Here is a 21,271-nt window from a genome sequence, read left to right as displayed (position 1 = left end):
GACCAAGAAGTAAATCTTGACGCAAATACCAGGGATGATGATGAGAGGAATTGTTTCCTTGAGTGAAAACCTCGACTCGAGTCCGTCTCTATAGTTGGAGGGCCGGTACCCCGCGCTCGGAGCGAGCGGGAGAGTGGGTCCCGGTGGTGATCCCGTCTCACGCGGATCGCCGGCAGCCATGTCCCTAAGCACTAGGATCGCCAAGCCCCAAAGATCAGCGCAGAGCTAAGAAGCACTGCTCTAGCGACGGCGTATGACATAAATCACGTAAATAGAATCTCTGAAAGGATCCGAGGTGAAGAAGGGAAGGGAGTGTGTCATGGGGTTCGACTAGTTCAGTACCGCCACGATGAGAAACGTTGCATCAGAAAACAATGAGAGATGATCGAAGGCCATTTTCTTATATAAACCAAAGGTAGTTGCCGTGAGAGGAGATTCCAAACTTTTTCATCCTCACACACAAGACCAACAAACTACGGAACATAATCAATCACAACTTCTTGCCTCCATCAACAACTAAATCAACATGTTCACCCAGGCCCTCGTCAAGACCATCCTACTCGCCGCAGTGGCAACAGCGGCCAGTCTTCCAGTCAGACAAACCACAATACCCACCTTTCGCCTCGCGGCAAACGTGACCAACTTTGACCTCACACCCTCCATCCAGGGCCAAGAGCTCTCCTACACCCCCAATGCCGACTGTGAAGCCAACGCCATATTCGTGCCGGCCGGCCAGGGCGCTGAATTCTACACCACTGGCAGCACCGTCGACGTCGCTCACTTCTCTGGTGACGAGGCCTCTTCCGCGGCTGGACTGATCGTCACACCTGGCGGAACGGCTACGGTGCCCAGCTTAAACACTGTCCAGTTGCAGTGCCAGGCTGCGACATCTGGTGTCACCGTCGCTGACGGAAGTCTGCAGTTCCAGGACGGGTTCTGGATGGCATGTCCTAGGAACGGCAGTGTTGCGTTGAGCTTCAAGGAAGCTGGACAGAGGACCCTCCTTGGGTGTGCTGATGTCCAGCTTCTCAGCATTTCGGACGACGTTTGACGCCAATATCGGAGGGCTGCTTTGAAAGAATGGCTGATTGCATTGAATTACGGACAATACGGGGCGGGAATGGCAGAGGAAGACATTGCTAGTATGATTTGGTTAATCTTTAATCTCACTCGCACTTTATATAGACTGGGCATATGTGAATAGCGGCAACAAATGGACGAGGCGATATGAGGAGGATATTTCATCGTTAGATTTTGGTATTATTTAATCTCATTCGCATATATGTAGACGTATAAATCCACTTCCATGTGTTTTCGACCACTCAGCCAAGGCGAATCAGACCAGCACATGCTGCATCCAGCCATCTCCCAGTTTCCCTTCTGAACCAACTCATTTCGTGCACTGGTCCACAAATTCCGCAATCTCCTTATTGAACCTCTCCGGCTGCTCATAAAACAACCAATGGCCAGACTCGAAGACGGATGACTTCGCCAGACCGGGCCGGTTCTTGTCCACCCTCCTGACCGTCTCGAGCATACCCTCGAGCGGGAAGCAACCCGACTTGCGCCCCGCCATGACCAGCGTCGGCACGCTAATCATCTCAATGGCCTCGCGGTGGTCGTACCGCGTGTGGTCAGCCAGCAGCCTCGCAAGCCACGCCTGGTCGCACAGCGCGCTGATGCCCGTAAAAAACTCCTCGTCCTTCTTCCTCACCTCGGCCGGGATATCGTCGGCCGGATCGGGCTTCGCCCGGTACCCCAAGCACCCGTCCACGAGATCCACGTGCGCCGCCGCCGACTCGTTGATCCAAAACTTTTGCGCGCCCAGCATGCTCGCCTCGTCGTAGCAGCCCGTGTGCGCCTTGCTCTCGTCCCACCCGTCAAACGACGAGCGGTCCTGCAGCGGCGCCTGGTCGACAAAGACGAACCCCGCAAAATCCGCGCACCCAAACAGCTCGACGTACGTCCACAGCACCGCGGCGCCGATGGAGCAGCCTACGGGCACGATCTTGACGTCGGGGGCAGCGCGAGTCAGGTGGTGGACTAGGTCGCGGAGGTCGGCGGCCAGGCGCGCGACGTGGTAGCCGCCCTTTGTGCGGTCCGATTTGCCGTGACCGCGCATGTCCGGCGCGACGACCCAGAGACCCTTGGAAGCGAGGACATTGGCGTTGCGGTGGAAGTAGTCTGCCGAGCCGCTGAAGCCGTGCATGAGGAGAACGCACCGCGTGGCGGAGGCGGCGCCGGTGAGGGGGAGGGAGGACTGGAAGGCGAGCTTGCAGCCGTCGTTGGCGCCGCAGTGGGCGTAGTGCATGCTTGACGTCGCCATGTTCTGGTCTTTGATGGGAAAGAATGTTGAGGCGATGCCGGAATTAATGAGATACCTTTTTTTCTTTCCCTTGGTGAAAATAGTTGTTGGTGATGGACTTGTTTTAAGAGGTTTCATTGACTGTTCAGGGTTGAGTGGACGGCGGGGACGTCATGGCGGGGGATGCTTTCTGTTGGTGGGGCCGCGGCGGGGGTGAATCGGCGGCCCGTAATAGCGGCGCTCCCGTCCCGCTGCCGATAGCGCCGAAGTCTGACGTTAATGAGACGCACATATTCCATAGGCTTCTTGAATTCTCTCAATTTGATATAGTAATGGTTTCCATAGTTTCTTCTTTTCATTGTGTATATTTTCTGTCGACTTACGACGTAAAATGAACATTTTGTTAACAACTCTTCTACCCGAAACGTCAAACACCGCCATATCGTTTGATTTGTGATGGTAAAGCTCTGAACGAAACAACATCACAGACATGTCCAGGATACTTAAAAGTCCTTACGCTATCATATCACATTACAAGTAAATCCAAGCGAGTCAAGTTGTAGAACAATGTAATATGTATTCATTTCCGTTTGCTATTCCTGAACTAAACACAAACTGCCCATGTCGTCAGCATGAAACTTTCCCTATCAATATGAGCATTGTACAGTCAGCAAATTACTCACAACACAAGACCCGACAATATGCCCAACTTTGCTCTCCTGTACAACGCTCACCCAGCGCGCAGTTGAATCAAGGTGTTTCTAGAAACCCTTCTGAAAATGCCCGAGCTCTAGGCTGCAGCACCAACAGTGGTCAGCGGTTTAAAGAGACGGAGTGGGGGAGGTTTAGGGACCCGGGGGAGCACCGGCAGGGAACGTACCATTGGGAGGAGGGCCACCCGGTCCTCCGGGGCCGCCGCCGCCGCCACTCTGGTCGACACCGCCGCCCTCGTGGTAGTGGGCAGCCGCGCTGACATGGTCGTTATAGTCCGCGGTAGTGTCGATACCGATGGTGATCCACATGAGGAGGCCGTCGTTGAGGTCATCGCCGAGGCGGACGTACTTGAGGAAAGGGTCGTAGACGGCGGTGGCCTCGCCCGCGGCGATGCCGTCCTGGAGGTTGGTCGTGAGGGTCTGGCGGTTACTGGTGTAGGGAGCCAGGGTCTCGACCTCGGAGATGAGGTCCTGGTCGAAGAAGAGCTGGCCGATGTTGCGGGCGGTGCCGCCCTCGAATGTGCCGTTGGGGAGGATCTCGGCGCCGTCGGTGGACATGATGTGGATATGGGTGGCGCGGCCGGTGTAGTGGCCGGGGAAGATGTAGTCGAACTCGACGACGCCGTCAGAGTCGGATTGCTGGACACCGCGGCCGTGGGTGGTGTTGAGACCGCCCTGACCCTGGGCCGAGACGCCAGAGTAGATGCCGGTGGCGTTGCAGGCCCAGACGTCAATGATCTGCTCGGGGACGGCGGAGCAGTCGTTCACGTCGACGAACTGTATGTCCAGATGGACGGGGACACCCGGCTGACCGTCAGTGGTGTCGGTGCGGATGAGCTCGCCCTCGACGTAGTACGGGCCGATGGTGGTTTCCGGGACGAGGGCGCAGGTGGCGTTGGAACCAAAGATCTCCTCGAGGGGGGTGTCCAGGGTGTAGTCCGCGGAAGACTCGTGATCAATGGCGGCCCACTTGACGAGGTCGGCCTGGGCGCGCTTCTGGTGCATCTTCTGATCGGTGAGGCCACGCTTCTCACGGAGCATCTGGGCGGTGGCGGCGCGGCGCTCGAGGGCGCGTTGCTTGAGGGCCAGGGCGGCGGGGGAGCTGGAGCAGGCATTCAGGGCGCGCTTGCCGTGGACGGTGACGATATCGCGGAGAGCGATCTCAGCCGCGATATCCTCGGCAGTGTGGCTACCATGAGCAGCGACGGCCCCGATGAAAGGGGAAAGAGCCAGGGCCGCAGCGAGTGCGGAGCGGAGCGCCATGGTGATGATCTCTTGAGATGAAGATGACGGGCTTTGTGCTGGCGAGTGCAGCAGACCACAGAGAGTCAGAAACAAGCTGGAGAAGAGAAGGACGATTGGAGGTGAAGGGCCTGGTGAGAAGAAGAGATATTCGTCGTTATGGCAGGAAAATTGGCCTCCTCTTATATCATTCCTCTTCTTGGCATTTCCATGATCCATCTTGTTTCCTCCTTCCTGATCCTGATCTCGTCGACATCTTGGCATTGTCATGGCATTGCAACATCTCTCATCCCTTCATTTTCCCTCAACTAGCAAGCAGCGATCCACAGGCCAACAATGTCACGCACGACAAGTCGAGCACGGAGCACGCAAAAGCAACGGCACTTCGTACCAGGTAAAGACGTCGTTCCCCACACTCCCGCGCGCTGGCGCCTGGCGAGACATTGTCGTCACTTTTCCTCCAAAGTTGTTTCCACCGGCGTGTGAGGGGCGTGACATATCGTTCGCAAGCTGTGTGGTTAAGCCATAGCAGGGTAGTTGGGATGTAGTTTGGGCGAGTTGGTTCTTCTCGCGCAGCGTTTACAAGGATACCTACCTAGGACTTGGCGTCCGTCACTCCGCGGGTGCGCTGCGGGTCGCAGGGTTGGTGGCATCTGGATGACCAAGACAGCAGTCACCCAATGAAGGTAGAGGCAATTCCAATTGCATTGCGTTGGTTGTCATTTGGCAACACGATGGTCCTCCCGTTCCGCATTGTGAGGTGTGGTCAACGGGCATGGTGCGGGATCGGGGTGTGAGTGGGCCGTCTACCCCCGGGGGGGGGGGGGGGGGGCGGGGGGTGGGGTGGGGCCCTGGGGGGGGGGGGGGGGGGGGGGGGGTGCGGGGGGTGGGGGGGGGCGGGGGGGGGGGGGGGGGGTCCGCCCGGGGGGGGGGGGGGGGCGGCGGCGGTTTGGGATGGCGCATCGAGATGTGGGCGGTCGGGAGGTGGTTACGTGGCTTGGCCGAGACCCAGGCATAAGCAAAAGACCACTCTCGTAGACTCCTGCAGAGAAGCAAAGCACGGCAGGAGGGACGTTGGTATGAAGGAGGAAGGCGGATAATCCTCCTTCCATTACGTGGCTGCCCGCTTCGCCAAGAGATCTCTTAGCCAAACGCGTACAGACGTGCCTGGAGATCCAATTTGGGTGGGTTTCATCTTTCGGAGCTTTGAGAAGGAGGAGGAGGAGGAGGAGGAGGAGGAGGAGGACAAGACCAAGTAGCAAGTACGACGACTTCTGGATGATTGCGATTCCAGTCATGGTTGTGGAGACCCGTCGACGAGCCTCTGGTGGCATGCAGAAGCAGCCAAAGCCACTTATGCTTGAATGTTTTCCCCTAGCCCACCTTTGAAAAGTGGGATTGCAATCTATGGGCCCGCGCCACGAGCGAATGAGGACGGCAGTGAATGTAATGTACGATGTGATATGGCGATGCGGAGGCGGCAGCTAGTGTGCTAGCTTAGGGGGAAGATGATGGATAGACCCGTAGTCCTCCACACGCAGTCCGGAATCTGTACGGCTCTTGTGATATGGTTTCCGGCTATCCACAAAAGAGGAACCCGGAAGATGGGCATCGAGGATGGAAAGTGGTAATGGCGTCCAAACCTGTTCAGGCTTATTGAAGATCCCTATTAAGGTCCCCTTGATCGAAGAGGGTCAATGCGACTCTGCCCCTCCTTCTTCTCCCGTCGACGTGCCCAATGACTTCACTGGAGCCCCTTCACCGAAGTCCATCTTGGAGAATCCAGAGAACCTGGGCTCACCCACATTGGTTAACTTCCTTCCAATCTGTGCGGCCGGCCCCAGAAGCCGGCCGCGATAGCCTCGGCCGCCCACACCTTGTCCACCTTTACCCACCTTTGCCCCAGCCCCTCTTGACTCACCCTTGCCTTGCCTCGCCTCGCCTTGCATGCTTCACATGTCTACGGATACGCAGACACGATTCCTTCAAACTTGCCCTCAGAAGATATGATGTATTCAAACAAAGTGCCTATTGCCCGCACAAGTACACATATCAAAAACTTGGAGAGGAAAAAAAAAAACAAGTCTTTTGTTCCCTTGCTGCAGCAGTCGGCCGTCACCGCCGCCGCCGCCGCAGCCGCTCTCTTTCATCACGCAAGCTTCCCAACCACGTACGGATGTCCCGCGCTCAAGCCACCGTCGACCGCCCACGCCTGCCCATTAACGTAACTGCTCTCGTCGCTGCCCAAAAACAGCGCCACCCGCGCAATCTCGTCGGCGTGGCCGCCGCGCTTCATCGGGTTGATCTGCCCGATCTTGCCCGTGGTGCCACGCGCGCGAGCCGCGTCCCACATCTGGGACGTCATGCCCGTCTCAATAAGGCCTGGGCAGATTGCGTTGACGCGGACGTTGGTTCCCGCGGCCTGGTAGGCGCAGGTCTGCGCGACAGAGATGACGGCGGCTTTGGCGGCGGAGTAAGGGGTCGTGCCGGCGTTGGATCGGATGCCGGCGACGGAGGCGGTGAGGATGACGCTGCCGCCGGGGGCCTTTTTGTCGGCGGACGTCTTGCCCATGGCGGGGGCGGAGTGCTTGGCGGCGAGGAAGACGCTTTTGCGCAGGCAGGGTCAGAGAGGGAGGAACGGTGAAGTGAGAGCATGTTGGCCGGTAAGGGTACTCACCTCAGCGTATTGGTGCGCAGGGTCTGCATAAAGTCATCTGCGGAGATGTCGGTGAAACCGTTGTGAGGGCCGGTGATGCCGGCGTTGGCAAAGAAGATGTCTAGCCTGCCGTAAGTTGTCATGGCGTGAGAAACGACCGCCTTCACAGCACTCTCCTCGGCAGCGTCGAACTGGCGGGTGTGGACCTCGACATTGGGGTACAGCTTGTTGAGCTCCTTCTTGTGAGACTCGAGGTTGTCGTCGGCATAATCGCAAATATAAATAGCCCGGGCGCCGTTCTCAGCGAACTGATGTGCTGATGCGCGACCGATGCCCATGAGAGAGTTTGCGCCTGGCTTGATTGTCAGTCTGCTGGTCGGGACGTTGGGACGTGGTTGGCCAAGGTCCGCGTCCACTTCCGGAGATGGATTGACCGACCTGTGATAATCACGACCTTGCCAGGTACTCGAGGCGCCGCAGAAGGACCGGCAATCTTGATAGGAGGAGGCGCATCGAGACCCTTGCCCAGAGCTTGAAGCCGTTGCGTTGCTTTGTCCGACATGATGATGATGATGATGATGATGATGGATAAATGATGGATATTTGAGGTCAATTCGGCTGGGAACTAATTTACATGAGAGAAGACAAAGGGACAGCTTATTTGGATGCAATGGCAATGCTATGCAAAAATGCGGCGCAGCTGGATGTTGAATATGTAAAAAAAGGTGGAGGGGTATGACGATGCGGAGGCTGAGGGATGGAGCTGGAGCTTGACCTTGGTTGAATTGGACCGAACCGAGGCTCACCGGGGGATTCGAAGACTTGTACCCAGTATCCGTACCCCGCCAATTGGCCGCGCGCTGTCGGTGGGTCTACCCCAGATGTTAGCGATGGACAACCCCCCGGGGCCGGCTCGGGACCGCCTCTCCCCGCTGTGGGCTCCCCATTTCCCACGTCCATCGCTATCTGTAAACATGTCTTCCTTTAAACATTCAATCATATCCGTACATCGCACGAGATTACTACCTACATTCAGCGACAATTCAACGTCGGCGGGTTCAACGACCACTGAGGCGTGCTCCGAAGATATCGTAAACACAAGACTGGATTTCAGTTTCCGCTGTCGCCGAGCTCCCTTTGACGACTTTTTGGCAGCTATGTCACTCTGGTTCAACTTGAAATCAGGGACTTTCACGACGAACTATCACTGCAAACTCCATCTTCCGCAAAGTCTGACACATTGCCAAGTAAGACAGAGTCAAGCTGCTTAGCCAGTCTTCATCAGGTACCGGGCTATACTTCATTTACATAATTCTACAAACGAAATAATACACTCAATCGAGTGGCCATAGGTCACCGAGTCCAGCCGCTGTCATTCCGCGTAGAGAACGGTCCGCTTGCGTCGCTGTGACGGGGTATGGACCTACGTGGTTGGCTAGGCCCCTCCCTTTACCCAATAAGTAGCCAACCAAACTATGCCCGACGCCGACGTCTTAATTACGAGGCGTATCAATGCCCCAAGTGAGGGGAGAGTATTGTTTGCGCGCAGCGGATCTAAGAGACCCCTTCAGCTTCTTTTTGCTTTTGGCCAAAACTGTGCCGACCCAGAGCTGCGTGGGCCGGAGCCTGGTTGTCTTGCTTTACTGTTTGTCCTCCAAAGCAGATGAAATTGCACATTCTTCTTTGAATTTCTGAAACGCCTGCCATGCTGTACCAATGAAATGACACAAGTGAGACCATACCAGTGCCTCTCGTCAGGCCGCGACTCGGCCCTCACATTTCCGCATGCTAACCGTAAAAATAAAATGTATTGATAGTAGTCCGGATCAGAGTCACGTCCAGTGGGCTTTGATCATGGCTTCTGGTTGGACCCGGGAGCGATGCCGCCCGTAGAGGTCGCGGGTGGTGGTGGCGCCGGGGGAGGCGTGGCAGATCCGGCAGGGGGAGGGAACGGCGGGGGAATCGTCTGGCCAATGTCGACACCCGAGCTCGCAGGCACCTTCATAGGACCCTTGGGCATGGGCGTGCGGTCAGGAAGCTTTTCGCCGCGAATCACCTTCTCCACCTCGTTCTTGTCCAGCGTCTCGTACTCGACGAGAGCCTTGGCCAGAAGATCGAGCTCCTTACGTCTTGACGTGAGCAGCTCCCGCACCTTCTCGTACGACTCCGTCAAGGTACGCTGCACTTCTGACTCGATGAGAGCCTTGGTCTCTCCGCTGAGCTGGTTGTAACGCTCGCCGTACTCCACGGGGCCGAGCTTGGCAGACATGCCATAGAGAGCGACCATCTGGAAGGCCAAGTTGGTGGCATTCTTGAGATCCTGTTGACTGTCAGTAATGATTCGGTTCGTTGATTGATTTGAGGACGACTTACACTTGAAACACCGGTAGTCACCTTGTCGGTGCCGTAGACCAGCTCCTCAGCGAGCTTTCCGCCCAGAGAAGTCTCAATGAGACTCTTGAGATCCCTTGTCGTGTACGAGTACTTGTCCATCTCGGGAAGGTGTGCAGTGTGTCCAAGACTCTGGCCGCGAGGCAAAATGGTAACCTTGTAGAGCTTGTTGGGACCGCTCTCGTGGTAGAATGATACCAGGGCGTGACCGGCCTCGTGATAAGCCGTCATCTCCTTCTCCTTCTGGCTGATAACCATGCTCTTCTTCTCAGCACCCATGATGACCTTGTCCTTGGCCCACTCGAAATCCGTCATGGAGACCGCAGCATTCTTGAGCCTGCTGGCGCGAACGGCAGCCTGGTTGACAATATTCTCGAGCTCGGCACCAGAGAGGCCGCCAGTGCTAGAAGCGATGGCCTCAAAGTTGATCTCGGGGGCGGCCTTGATCTTCTTGGCGTGGTACTTCAAAATCTCAATGCGGCCGCGGACGTCGGGGAGGGGAACGGTGACATGGCGGTCAAAACGTCCAGGTCGGGTCAGAGCCTTGTCAAGAAGTTCCGGGAAGTTGGTAGCAGCAATGATGACAACACCACTGTTCTGCTCGAAACCGTCCAATTCCGTCAGAAGCTGATTGAGCGTCTGCTTGTGGTAGGCGGCATCCCTAGTGTTGCGGCGTCCACCAATGGCGTCGAGCTCGTCGATGAAGATGATGGCAGGAGACTTGGACTTGGCGGAAGCAAAAAGATCGCGGACGCGCTTGGCGCCGACACCGACATAGACCTCGTCGAACTCACTGCCAGACATGTAGAAAAAGGGGACGCCGGCTTCGCCAGCAACGGCGCGAGCCAAGAGAGTCTTACCAGTACCGGGGGGACCGACCATCAGAATACCCTTGGGAAGCTTGCCGCCGAGGGTGGAGAACTTGTCGGGGTTGCGGAGGAAGTCGACCAGCTCCTGGAGCTCATCCTTGGCCTCGTCGGCGCCGTGCACGTCTGCGAATCGGGTAGTCTGGTTCTCGGCCTTGGCTTCGCTGTCGACTTTGCCACCGGGTCGCTTGAAGAGGTTGAGACCCTCGACCAACATCGTGACGACGACCAGACTTAAGTACGTGAAGAGGCAGAACCACAAGATGAACTTCACCCAGCGGAAGACGACACCGCCAAACGACTCGTCCACGACGACGTGCAGCGGGTTAGTCGGCTGCCCGTTGCCCTGGATCTTGGCGGTAGCCATGTTCGAGTCGCGGGACCTCGCAGCCAGAGCCTGACCAACAGCCTGCAGCTGCGCCTGGCTAAGGTTTCCTGGGGACTGCTGGTTCAGCTCCTGGCCGCCGAGCGTACCGGCGTTGCCAAAGGCGGAGGGCAGGTGGTCATGACCACCCAGTCCGCCAACGACCCCGGTGCTCTGCATGCCGATTGCCTGCGCGTATGCCTGGTCCACCGCCTCGTTCCTCGCGAATCGGCCGGAGTTGTAGCGCTCGATGACGATGGCGGGCATGTTGGCCTTGAGGAGGAGCTGGTAAAATGCGTTCTGCGCGGTCGCACTGCCTGGGTTCCTGTTCGCCGCCGACTCCCTAGTAGCGAGAAGGTTGCGCGAGATGGCATTGTGGGTTCCAAAGAGTCGGTGTTGTTGCTGTCGTTGAAGTTGGAATGCAAGGCCCAGACCGGGAGTCCTCGTGAAGGGGACGGCGGCGGCGGCCGGGTGAGCGGAGGAGGTCGCGAGGCGGAAGATCGATTGCATCGTCGCGGGTTGCATCGCCGCCCGTCGGAGCAGTGGGCTGATCGCGCTCAGCGCCAGCGCTGCTGGGCGTAAGGCCATGATGCCTTGGGGGTAGCCGAGGAGGCGCAGTGTCGACTAGATCGCGTGTTGCCTGTCAGAGTGGACACTTTTGATGGTTTGCTGCTTCTGACTGATGTGTTGGGGATGGTAACGAAGGGTTCGTACAGGGAGTTCCCCTTACGGAATCGAAAAAAGAAGGGAAAAGAGAGAAAAAAAAACTTCTGCAGTTGCTATCGACGTCGTATGCGGAGGTGTGATGAAGATGACATGGTTCGCCGTGGATTACTCGTCGTCTTGTTGAGCGGCGACGGAGCGGCGGATATGGATACGTTGAGGCGAAATGCGCTAGTTGACGTTATTCATTGACCACGACATTGCGGTGCTGCCTTCCGAGTTTTTCCCTGCCGAAGGCCGCGACCGGGGGAATCTGCAAGTGCCAGCTACCTTACAGACCCCACGTGACGTCCATTGGATTCTAGAATATCGCCGGTGCCAGAGAAAGACCGATCCGGCGAATGATGACAGAGCCCAGTTGGAGACAAGCAGGGGCGTGATTTGACCTCATGCCATTGGTTAATAATCAGTAATCCAACTTCATCATCGCCTCTCAACTCGAGAGTCTCAAGAATCTGACCACGGATTACGGCATAATTCAATTCATGGATGAGCAAAGTCCTTTGTATTCCGTTTTCTGATTGTATTTACAACGGAAGAGACTCTTTCCATCTCGCCGACTCGCATTGCAGCGCACTTCAGCAGAGACGTCGAAACGAAGCAATACGATTGGCCAAAAAGTCATCAACCAATCACAACCCCCCCCCTTTCCACCCGTCCATCCATTGGAACCCAGAAACACATCATCAACGCCGGGCTGAGGAATGAGACGGATGCATTCTTCCACATTCAGACAACAGCTGCAGATCATACAGGCCCCTCAATTGTGATTAAGCGCCTTTCCCTCGTCGTCGTTGTCTTCGCTCCTGCATCATCTCCAAAATCCCGCGCCAACTCTTTCCGTACTCGTAACGCCTTTACACACTCTCTTTAGCTCGTCTTCAACACCTTGTCGCGCCTGTCAGCAAATCTCACATCAGCCCTCGAAACCCACAAGGCTGCGACCAAATCTCACACTCTTCCCTTTGAAATGAGAACGATTGCAATCAGGATAACCCGGAGCTCCAATTTATCTCGTCAAACGGACAACCGCGTCTCGCCTCTTTGCACCTACAGCCAACGTTGTCCGTCCCAACAGCATCAGATCGTCGCCGGCCAGCATCACGATGGATATACTTGCCCACGACTTGACTGACTTCATAGCTCAGTGCCCAACACCAAGGACATGTACCCAGACGTTCCCACCTTCACGACGAGCCGCGAGAGAAAGGAAAAACTACTCCGATTCCACCCCACCTCCGACCCTATCCATATCAGCCGCCGGTCGGCCTCAAGCGCGCGATTTATCAAACATTCCTCGCCAACGCCCTCACCTCCCAAACCGGAAAAAGCCATGCAGACGCCCATAGTAACCACCGGAACCAAAGAAACCAAATTATCATGCAGTCCCCTGAACTAACGCTGACGCTTCTGCAAGGAAACGTGTCACGGCTCATAGCTCAGCTCATTAAACGCATCAAAGTTTTGACTTACATAGGCTAAACCCAACTTCTGGTCATGCGCTCCCTCGTCCCCCTCTAGATTCAACCGAATCTCTCCCATTTACCTCACATTTTCTCTCGCTCACTTAAAAAGGACGACGGGACCGCGAATGTTGATTAACAAGTCTTTATTTCCCTTTCTGATTGACCAGGTATCGATATCCATAACTATCCCATTTGTATCTCATATCCCTTTCAACATTCCAGCACAATACACAAGGGAGAAACACTTAAAATTACATAAGCATAGCAAACTGTCGTCCTCTGGGTTCCCTTTTCCCCGGTCTCCAACTTCATCCTCCTTTCTCGAGTTGCTCCCCCTTCGTCAACCCTTACCCCTCCGAATACACTGATCTAGGGAATGCGCCGCCCACCAGACAGAGAAATCGTCGACTTCGTGCTGTTGTTACAGGGAATGCTTTGTTTTCCGGGTCGCCGCGAAGCACTGAAAAAAGCAACAGAAATTCCAAAGCTGCCAAGTCCGACAAGGCCTTTCGTGTATCAGGCATCGTTGACGGTTCCTTTTCTTCCCCCCTTTGCCCCCAATCTCCTCATCCTCATTATCATCTTTCCCCATCCCACTCTCATGACTTCCTCTCTGCCTTCAAGGTCGTAAAAGGGCCGTCAATATTCGGATATCGTTAAATGATTCCCTACATGCCAAGTGTCTTCCCCCATCCGCTCGCCCGGCTCCGGTTGTTATGCTTTCATCGCATCGTATTGGGAAACAGTCGACATGGTCAACGGACGTCCCCGTGGGAAAGGAGTGTGGAAGAACTGGAAAAGAGGATATTAAGTAAAACAGCACAATCCGCCGTACCGAGCTCCAAAAACCCCACGAGCACCTCGAACAAAAACGATTGACGAACAAGCAAAATTATAAACTCGAAGCGACAGAGAAGCCTCCAATGATATATCCTGAATCACAAACAAATGCTAATGTTCCGAGTCGATGGGGTAATAGTATGTGCTTGACAAAGGAAACGGTGCCTATGGGCGAAAGAGCCACGGAACGAATCGAGGCGGAGATCGAAGCGACGAGTCCGATCGATGATCGTCCCTTTTTCGACAGATTGACGATTACACACGGCAAAATGAAATATGCCGGCAGTACTGGGTTGGTGCGTGAGTATTGAAACCCAGAAAACAAAATACCAATTTGGTGTATGCTTTTGGGGCTTTGGTTTGACCTGTTCTGTTGTTTTTTCTTTCTTTTTGTCTGGTTCCTTTTGGCCTGTTGATTATCCCAAGGAGATCCAAGGGGAGGAATGACAGGCTTGGCGGGCACTTGGCCTAGAGGCGTCCGAAAGGCTCGTCCTCTTCTTTTCAACAATCGACAGCTCGGTTCTGTGGAGCCCGCGTGGTATCTCCTTCTCTTTCATTCAACGAGATGGGGAATAAGTAAAATCAAATCGACGTCATAATTTCCGATGGTGGTACAAGCGGCGCCTGAAGCGGGCACCGATGGAAACGACGAAATGGTAAACGGAAGGCATCTATGCCTGGTAGAGCAGTGGCCGTCGTCGAGTGGCCGGCTAGCCCTTACATGTTCTCGATCCGCGCAGACGGTAACTGCATTGAAGGGTCCTCAAACTCGATCTTGGGGCCGCCCCACGGGTCGTACACGCCGGAACCATAAGTCGGGAGCTGGCCGATGGTTGCAACCTCGACCGGCGGCTGGTAAGGAACGGCGTTCCAGTACTCTTCGGGCTGGGCCTGGGGTGTCGGTGAGGCGTATTGGCTGACTTGCTGAGGCGGTGGCTGCGGTGCCTGAGTCGGGATCGGTTGGGGGGTATGGATCTGCTGTTGCATCTGCTGGTGCGGGTACGGGACCATGCCGGCTTGTTGTTGCTCGATGACGGGGGAGGCATGATGCAAGGCATACGTGGCTGCTTGGGTTGGCTGGTGAGTATAAAACCCTTCCTGGATGGATGGGCTCCTACCCGATGCTGCCGAGAAGCTGCTCGGGCTGCTTTGAATGGACTGGTTCATACCAGGTTGAGAGTACGGTACATCGACCTGCGGCTGTTGCTGCCGCGGCACTTGTCCGTACTGTTGGGGCATGGCCGTGTTCATGGTAGCGACCCCCGGGTTGCCCTGCTCCGTCACGTAGTACGAATGCTGGCCCATGCTGGCGGTTCGCTGCAGCATGTGCACACCGGGGTGTTGCTGCTCGTGGACCGGCATACCGTGCAACTCGTGTGCTCCGCCGGAGGAGAGGCTGTGGCGGTGGGCGCCGTAGTGTTGCTGTTGCTGCTGCTGGGGCATCGGGTAGCCGTTCATGTGCTGGCCAAAGTCGGCAAAGGAGGCAGCTCGGTGCATGGCATGACCCATCCCCGGGTGGTTCATAGCCATCACGCCTTGAGGCGGCCATTGCATGCCGGCGTGCTTCGGAGTCGAGGGTGACTCGCCACTGTCGGAGTCTGACGTGCAGTCGTCCAAAAGCTCGTTGGGGTGGAGGCCACGCTGGTGAGACCGTCTCTGGTGCTTAACCATCGTGGTCTTGCGGCAGAAGCTGTTCACTCTGTCAGTTTCAACTCCTTCAAGCGAAGGGAAAGCCAGTGGCGCGAGATCTACCTCTTCAGGCAGCCATCGTGGGCGCACTTGTAAGGGCGTTTGCCTGTGTGGATGCGGCGATGTCTAGCCAAACTCGAAGACTGCTGAGGTTAGTATTTACTGGCATACAATGTTATTAGGAACAGGATCGTACGTCAGAGAATCGCTTGCCGCAGCCAATGTGCTGACATTGGTGAGGCTTCTCCCCCGTGTGAGTTCGGATGTGGACAGTGAGAGCACTTCGTTGGATGAAGCTCTTGCCACAGCCGGGCGTTGTGCACGAGTAGGGACGCTCGTTCGTGTGAATGCGGTAGTGTCTCTGCAAATCAGACTTCCTGTTGAAGCTCTACCAGATGTTGAGATTAGATCCGTTCAGTCACAGCGCAGCAGGAGCCTAGTGGTCCTGCGGTTCGGAACTCACTTTATTGCACGACTGCCAGTCGCACTGGAAGGGGCGAGCAGTAGGCTCGTTTTCGACAAGCTCCATGAGTTCCATTTCTTTGGGTCGTGTTTGTGCGTTGATCGAATTACCAAGATGCGGAGCGGTGCAGTAGCTGTACTACTTATAGTTCCGCGGCGGAGGATATTAAAAGATGTCTTGAATTATCGGGTGATGAAGGACTAGGCTGGTATGGTGTCCGGAGCAGAAGCAAGGATAGTGTGGGTTGATGTATGTAATATGGTGCCCCGGGTTCGGAAAGTTGCTCAAGCGGGATGCTCAATGCGGGTTCTCCGTATGCAGACTCCCGAATCGTTGTTCAAGGTATGCTGAGTTGGGACAAGAAAGGCAAGGGTGGAGGATCTGAACCGAGAAACAGGAGGTCGACGACTTGAGACAGGAACGGTGCGGCGTCCAGCGCAAGGTTGCCGAAGATGAGCAGTGTTCGAAGTGTTGGAGACGATGGTCCGTTCAAGAACGTTGAACAATGCAGGAGGATGGTAGGATGATAAGAGAGAAGAAGAGGAGGAGGAAGAGGAGGAAGAGGCCTGAGCTTGGTTGTTGGTATTAATCAGGCGTGGTGGCGATGACGGGGAAGCTGACTCTCCTCTTCAGGTAGAGTGAGAGATATGGAGATTAAGGTGTATGAAGGAGAGTAGTATGAGAGAGGAAGGAAGGGGAGTGAAGCTGGTAGGAAACGATCAGCTCAAGATAACCCAAGGTACGACGAACTGATGAAGGCCAGAGGGTAGAGTGAGTTCATAGCGGGTGGGAGTAGCCTTCTTTAAGACAGCCACAAGTGTGGACGTACCGGAAGGTGTGAGGGTCCTGGTGCACAGGCACTAAAATTCTCCGTCTTCGATGAAAATTAGCCACCTGACTGGAGGATCTGTTGCGAGTGGTCGAGCGCAAACTGGTGGGAAGTGCTGATGATGCTTGCAGGACAATCCCTTCTTCGGGCGGCGGATAAGATAAGAAGGGTGAACCAAGTTCGGGCTGGCTTGCCGTGTATTTTGTTTCGAAGTCCAAGTGTCGAGGGCCGGCGTGTGTTAAGTTTCCGAGACTAGAAGCATAATGGTGGCCACCAGGAACAATGCGATCGTCGAACCTCTGAGCGCTCAGGTACGGGAGACCAAGCGGATCTTGGACGACTGGCGTCGTTTTTGCTCGGGGGTGTCTGGATGACAAGAAACAAACTCGAGTCTGCTACCGGCAGCTTCCTTGCTTCTATTTTCTCGTCTGTCTTCTCTTCAACGACTCGCGCAGAAGTGTGCACAGAGCTCTGGATGGTCTCCGAAGGTGAAGAGGATCCACTGCAGGACGGTCTAGACAGACGGACCGCGAGAATCACCCAAGTGGGGGGCCGAAGGAAGGACTAGGAAGGAAGTCTGAGGTTCTCTCTCTCTCTTTTGGGAGGTGTGTGGTGAGGCTACTTCGGGCGATGCCAGGATGTTGCAAGTATCGACGACGGTGAGCCGGGAATGGAGAAACCTTGGTGTCTATGGTGAGAGTCGAGTAGTGTGTTGTGGTGGAGAACTGGCGAGAGAACGACAGATTTGTTGTCAACTTGTTATTGTTATTGTTGTCCAAGTGTGAAGGATGACGACGATGATGGTATGGTGTTGTGGTGAACGAGTCTATCCGTAGGAACGACAAGGACGAGTGGGATATGCCCGGCACAAGACGAGTCCAAACGCAACAGCGAACTTTGGCTGAAGAAACGAAACAATGTGGGAAGTTGAGATGAGGTGCAATTGCGTGTGACTTGTGCGTGTCGTTGGAGTATGTGAGAGGTCGTGGCGCTATGTTATACTACGAGGGGTAGAAGAGAGACGACCGCAGGCCAGTCCAAGATTATCGTGGAGGTGTTGCTTTATGAGCGAAAGACGTGAGGCGTCTGATGAAGGTATATATTATCGGCAGCAATATAGCATTGCATTCAAAAGAAGTGGTGCTCTTCTGCTCTGCTGGAGCGGGCAGGTTGCTCTTCCAGGGGCCCCTGGAACGAGGTATGGGCTATGAACAGGGGGATAGGGGAGCTGTGGAGGCGTGGAGTGAGGTGCGCTCCTAGGTACCTGAGGTAGTACCGATTGGGCCCTTTCTTATTTTCGACGGTGCTGACGGGTAAGAGAGAGGAGAGGTAAGGCAGGGGTGCCGGTAGGGTAGGGTAGGGTAGTGGGTGAGGGAGGAGAGAGGAAGAGTACCAGGAGGAGGAGGGTAAGGGTAAGGTAGGTCGAGTGACTTTTGGCATGTACCGTAACCGTCGTCGTCCTCGCCGGCGGGTCTTGGTGTGGGAGACGCTCGAGCGCTGGCAGGCCAGGTAGGGCCGGCCTGGTTTTGCTACAGAAATTGATTAGATCAACCGAGAAAAGAGACCGCGCGCCAGACTTAGATGGCGGACGGCCCTGCGGGCGTGGCGATCCTTGAAATGGGAGAGTAGCGTTCTGTGCGTCAGGTCGCAGAGGTTCGAAACGGAATAGCCTCGATATAAATATATTATCCGTTTTTGGCTGGCAGTGACGGACTGTCCGGAGACGGGACAGATGGAGTTGAATTGGAAAGGAAGGCGTTGTCGCCGGCCTTGTATTGGGCAAACCGCAATTTTGAGTTGAGGGTACTGACTGAGTGAGAGAGAAGCTGCCAGCGCACGAACACACACCCGCAGGTTGAACGATCTCTACTTCTGCTGCGGCTGCTGCTGGCTGGCAGTATGGCGGGACCGAGAAGTCGGCAAAAGCCCAGCGTCCGAGCAAGTTCAACTGCACCTGGCAAGGAGGCGGGAAAACGGGTGATGAGTGTGAGCGATATCTGTAGGACGATGGATCCCCAAATGTACAAAGCTCGAAATGCAGGCAAAAAGAAGCAAGGCCCTAATGTGACGAGTCGAGGCGGCAGAGCAACGATGAGACGTTCTAGGTATGCCGGTAGCAAGGGCCTCTAGTTTCTATTCTCCTCTCGGATCGTCTGTCCGTGGAAGTAACCGTTGGCGAGGTGTATGTATAGGAAGAGGGGATAAGTTTGCTTTATGCTGCAAAGAAGGAAGAGAGATCTGATACAAAAAAAAAAAAAAAAACCAAGTTACGGTGCTGTCTGTAGGTACTGTCCTGTACTGTACCTCAGCATAGAAGCAATGAACAAAAATGAAAAATTGTTGGTGATGACTCTGGGGGAGGGGGACCCTGGGAAAGCGGTGCTGGTTTGGATGGAGAATGAGCAGGGCTGAGGTGACGGTTGGGGAGCGCGTCTGTGAGGTGAGGACGAGCGGTGTTGAAGATGAGATGTGAGGAGCGTTTCTTTTTCCACAACGTCGCTCTGCTGCTGCTGCTGTTGGGCTGTTCTGGTGGAGGTTCCGTAGCCACGGCCACAGTTCCCTACGATCGGACAGAGTCGGAGGTCTGTCCTCTCGGCAAGGAAGCACAGTCGTTGGGGGAAAAGCTTCGAAAAGAGCAACAACAAGGTGGGATAACGCGGAGGGGGGCCGAGATCTCGAAGCTCCAGCGGTCCGGGTCCAAGATGTTGAGCAAGGTTGTTTACTGTGTTGGAGAATAAAACAAGGTGTGTGTGTGAGAGTGTGTGACGGCGTCGGCGTAGATGGCGATGAGATGTGCACACAGACAATGGGCCAGATGCCACCAGCAGTCAGGCGATTGTGAAGGATGACAGACACAAGGTATGACTGGACTGCCGGTGATGGAGGGTTGAGGTTTTCTAGCGGGCGTAAATGTGCGCGATGGTAGACTGCATGCTCTCACGAAGAGAGAAAGCACAAAGAGAATATGCCCCTGTCCAAACCGTAGGCGTAGAGAAAGAGAGAGTCGAGGTAACGTCGAGAACGTAGCAACCGAAACCACACGAGAAAACGGGGGGGGGAGAGAGTGTGATGGCGAGAAGATTGCAACACAAGCAAGGGTGATCGAGCAACAGCAGAAGTTCAAGAGTTGTAGAAGCACAAGATCAATTCAAGAAGAGGCTTGCCTTCCCGTTGCCGACATGCGGTTGCGGCTGCGATTACCGTTGCGCGGGCAGCCAGCGGGGCAGGTATTGCAACAAAGAAAGAGCCCCAACGTTGCGGTTGTTTCCTTTCCTTTGTGTGTATGAAGATGGTGTTGTTGTTGATCCTGCCACACAAAAGAGGAAAACATGGGGGCACACAGCGGAAGGAAAAACACACACATCTACACTAGCCGTCGCAGTTGCTGCGCCAAAAACGCTACAGTGGCAGTAGCAGAGGCAACGGTGATGGATGAGACGGGGCGGCCGACGGAAAAGAGAAAGCGAGAGAGAGACAGATAGAAGCTGCTAACAATTGATCCAGTAACGACTAGTTGGACTACATGGACCAACGGTCTGGCGAGGACGTGAGGGAGTGCAATGAAGCAAGCGATGCGACGGTGTAAGTGTGCCCGCCCAGATAGTATGCGGGGAGAACTTTTTGTTGGTGTCGTGAAATGCATGGCCAGAATGAGTTACTACGGAAAGGTAGCCTTGCGTCGCCTCCAGTCCGTCCCGGTCTGGCTGTCTCTTGTCTCCAATTGAGAGTCGTCCCTGCGATTTCTTGACCCCTTTGGTGGAGATGGGCGCAATACGTGAGGAATACTTGAAAATGGTGGCTTTCAAGGCTAGACCGAGATCGAGACGTTTGGCTCTCTCGGCGTACCATGGCAGTACCGGTCTGTTTTTTCTCACAAAATTGGAGTCTGGCGAAGAAGCCCGACTCGTCCTGGACGTTTGACAACGCTAGATACATACCCCCGCAACTTGCAGTCTGGCTGAGGTCGCTGTCTCATCAGGTGTCTTCATGGAGCATCGAGTGCGGATACTCTATAAAGACTATCCCACTTTGACCGTGCCTAACAAACATCGACGGAGGTGAAAACCACGGCGTGTTATCCGCCCACTCGGTCGCAACCTTGTTCCATATGGACGTCGTTATGGCGAGTATCCGTAGCAAGACTTTCGCCCATGTGCAAGGTGTGACAAACCCCTAAGTCGTTTCCGAGCGAGCAGAAAGAAGTGGCCAAGCGATGAGATACAGGCGTGGAGTCCTGGCTAAATGGGGGGCGGAAGTTGATCACTCACTTTATCTTACGCAACAGTACTGGAGTCTGTCCCGCCGTCCTGTTCAAAGTTGTTCTTCTTCTTCTTCGCCGTCGTTTCTCGACAGGCGAGGTACAGACAACAGGGGCAGGCCCAGGCCCAGGCCCAGGTGGTTGAGGCGACAGGGCAAGACAGGACAGTGGGAAACATCCAAGAGGTACTTGCAGAACCCACTGAGCTCGCTCTCCCCCTGTCTGGCTCTCGTCTCTCCTCTGTCTCTGGTCTCTGCATCTGGTCTCTGCCACTCACCGGGGCTGGATCCAGGGGCCAGGGGCTGGAAGGGAGATGCAGTACGTATCCAGACGACCTAGTTCAGGCAAGGTACGAATAGCTCTCCCACGCCCAGCGGCTCTAGCTCCGACTCGACACCTCCGCCCACGCCCACTCCTCTAGCCCACGCCCAGAAAGAAATACCAAACTTCTCGGAGTACTTCGTAG

The 21,271-nt window shown here is 55.3% G+C and overlaps 6 protein-coding genes across 6 annotated transcripts; 1 reads left to right on the top strand and 5 right to left on the bottom strand.

Annotated features, from left to right (window-relative positions):
* Positions 1-526: 526 nt before the first annotated feature.
* CORC01_12168 (uncharacterized protein) lies at positions 527-1,051 on the top strand (the record flags this gene model as incomplete). The annotated part of the gene is made up of 1 exon (XM_022623789.1): positions 527-1,051. One exon carries the CDS (start codon positions 527-529, stop codon positions 1,049-1,051), a length of 525 nt encoding a protein of 174 aa, XP_022469688.1.
* Positions 1,052-1,390: 339 nt separating this feature from the next.
* On the bottom strand, positions 1,391-2,326 carry CORC01_12167 (uncharacterized protein; the record flags this gene model as incomplete). The annotated part of the gene is made up of 1 exon (XM_022623788.1): positions 1,391-2,326. The coding sequence occupies one exon, from the start codon at positions 2,324-2,326 to the stop codon at positions 1,391-1,393; it is 936 nt and encodes a 311-aa protein (XP_022469687.1).
* An 824-nt stretch (positions 2,327-3,150) lies between these two features.
* CORC01_12166 (uncharacterized protein) lies at positions 3,151-4,281 on the bottom strand (the record flags this gene model as incomplete). The annotated part of the gene is made up of 1 exon (XM_022623787.1): positions 3,151-4,281. The coding sequence occupies one exon, from the start codon at positions 4,279-4,281 to the stop codon at positions 3,151-3,153; it is 1,131 nt and encodes a 376-aa protein (XP_022469686.1).
* A 2,128-nt stretch (positions 4,282-6,409) lies between these two features.
* Positions 6,410-7,478, bottom strand: CORC01_12165 (short-chain dehydrogenase; the record flags this gene model as incomplete). Its single annotated transcript, XM_022623786.1, has 3 exons — positions 6,410-6,866; positions 6,938-7,268; positions 7,355-7,478. 3 exons carry the CDS (start codon positions 7,476-7,478, stop codon positions 6,410-6,412), a joined length of 912 nt encoding a protein of 303 aa, XP_022469685.1.
* A 1,290-nt stretch (positions 7,479-8,768) lies between these two features.
* Positions 8,769-11,125, bottom strand: CORC01_12164 (ATP-dependent metallopeptidase HflB; the record flags this gene model as incomplete). Its single annotated transcript, XM_022623785.1, has 2 exons — positions 8,769-9,236; positions 9,290-11,125. The coding sequence occupies 2 exons, from the start codon at positions 11,123-11,125 to the stop codon at positions 8,769-8,771; spliced, it is 2,304 nt and encodes a 767-aa protein (XP_022469684.1).
* Positions 11,126-14,283: 3,158 nt separating this feature from the next.
* On the bottom strand, positions 14,284-15,793 carry CORC01_12163 (uncharacterized protein; the record flags this gene model as incomplete). The annotated part of the gene is made up of 4 exons (XM_022623784.1): positions 14,284-15,256; positions 15,319-15,398; positions 15,452-15,643; positions 15,719-15,793. 4 exons carry the CDS (start codon positions 15,791-15,793, stop codon positions 14,284-14,286), a joined length of 1,320 nt encoding a protein of 439 aa, XP_022469683.1.
* Positions 15,794-21,271: the final 5,478 nt, after the last annotated feature.

Source organism: Colletotrichum orchidophilum (genome assembly GCF_001831195.1).
Source record: "Colletotrichum orchidophilum strain IMI 309357 chromosome Unknown Scaffold_145.1, whole genome shotgun sequence".
In the NCBI taxonomy this organism is placed as follows: Eukaryota; Fungi; Ascomycota; class Sordariomycetes; order Glomerellales; family Glomerellaceae; genus Colletotrichum; species Colletotrichum orchidophilum.
Note: the sequence above shows the minus strand (reverse complement) of the source record. Positions and strands in the feature narration are given on the sequence as shown.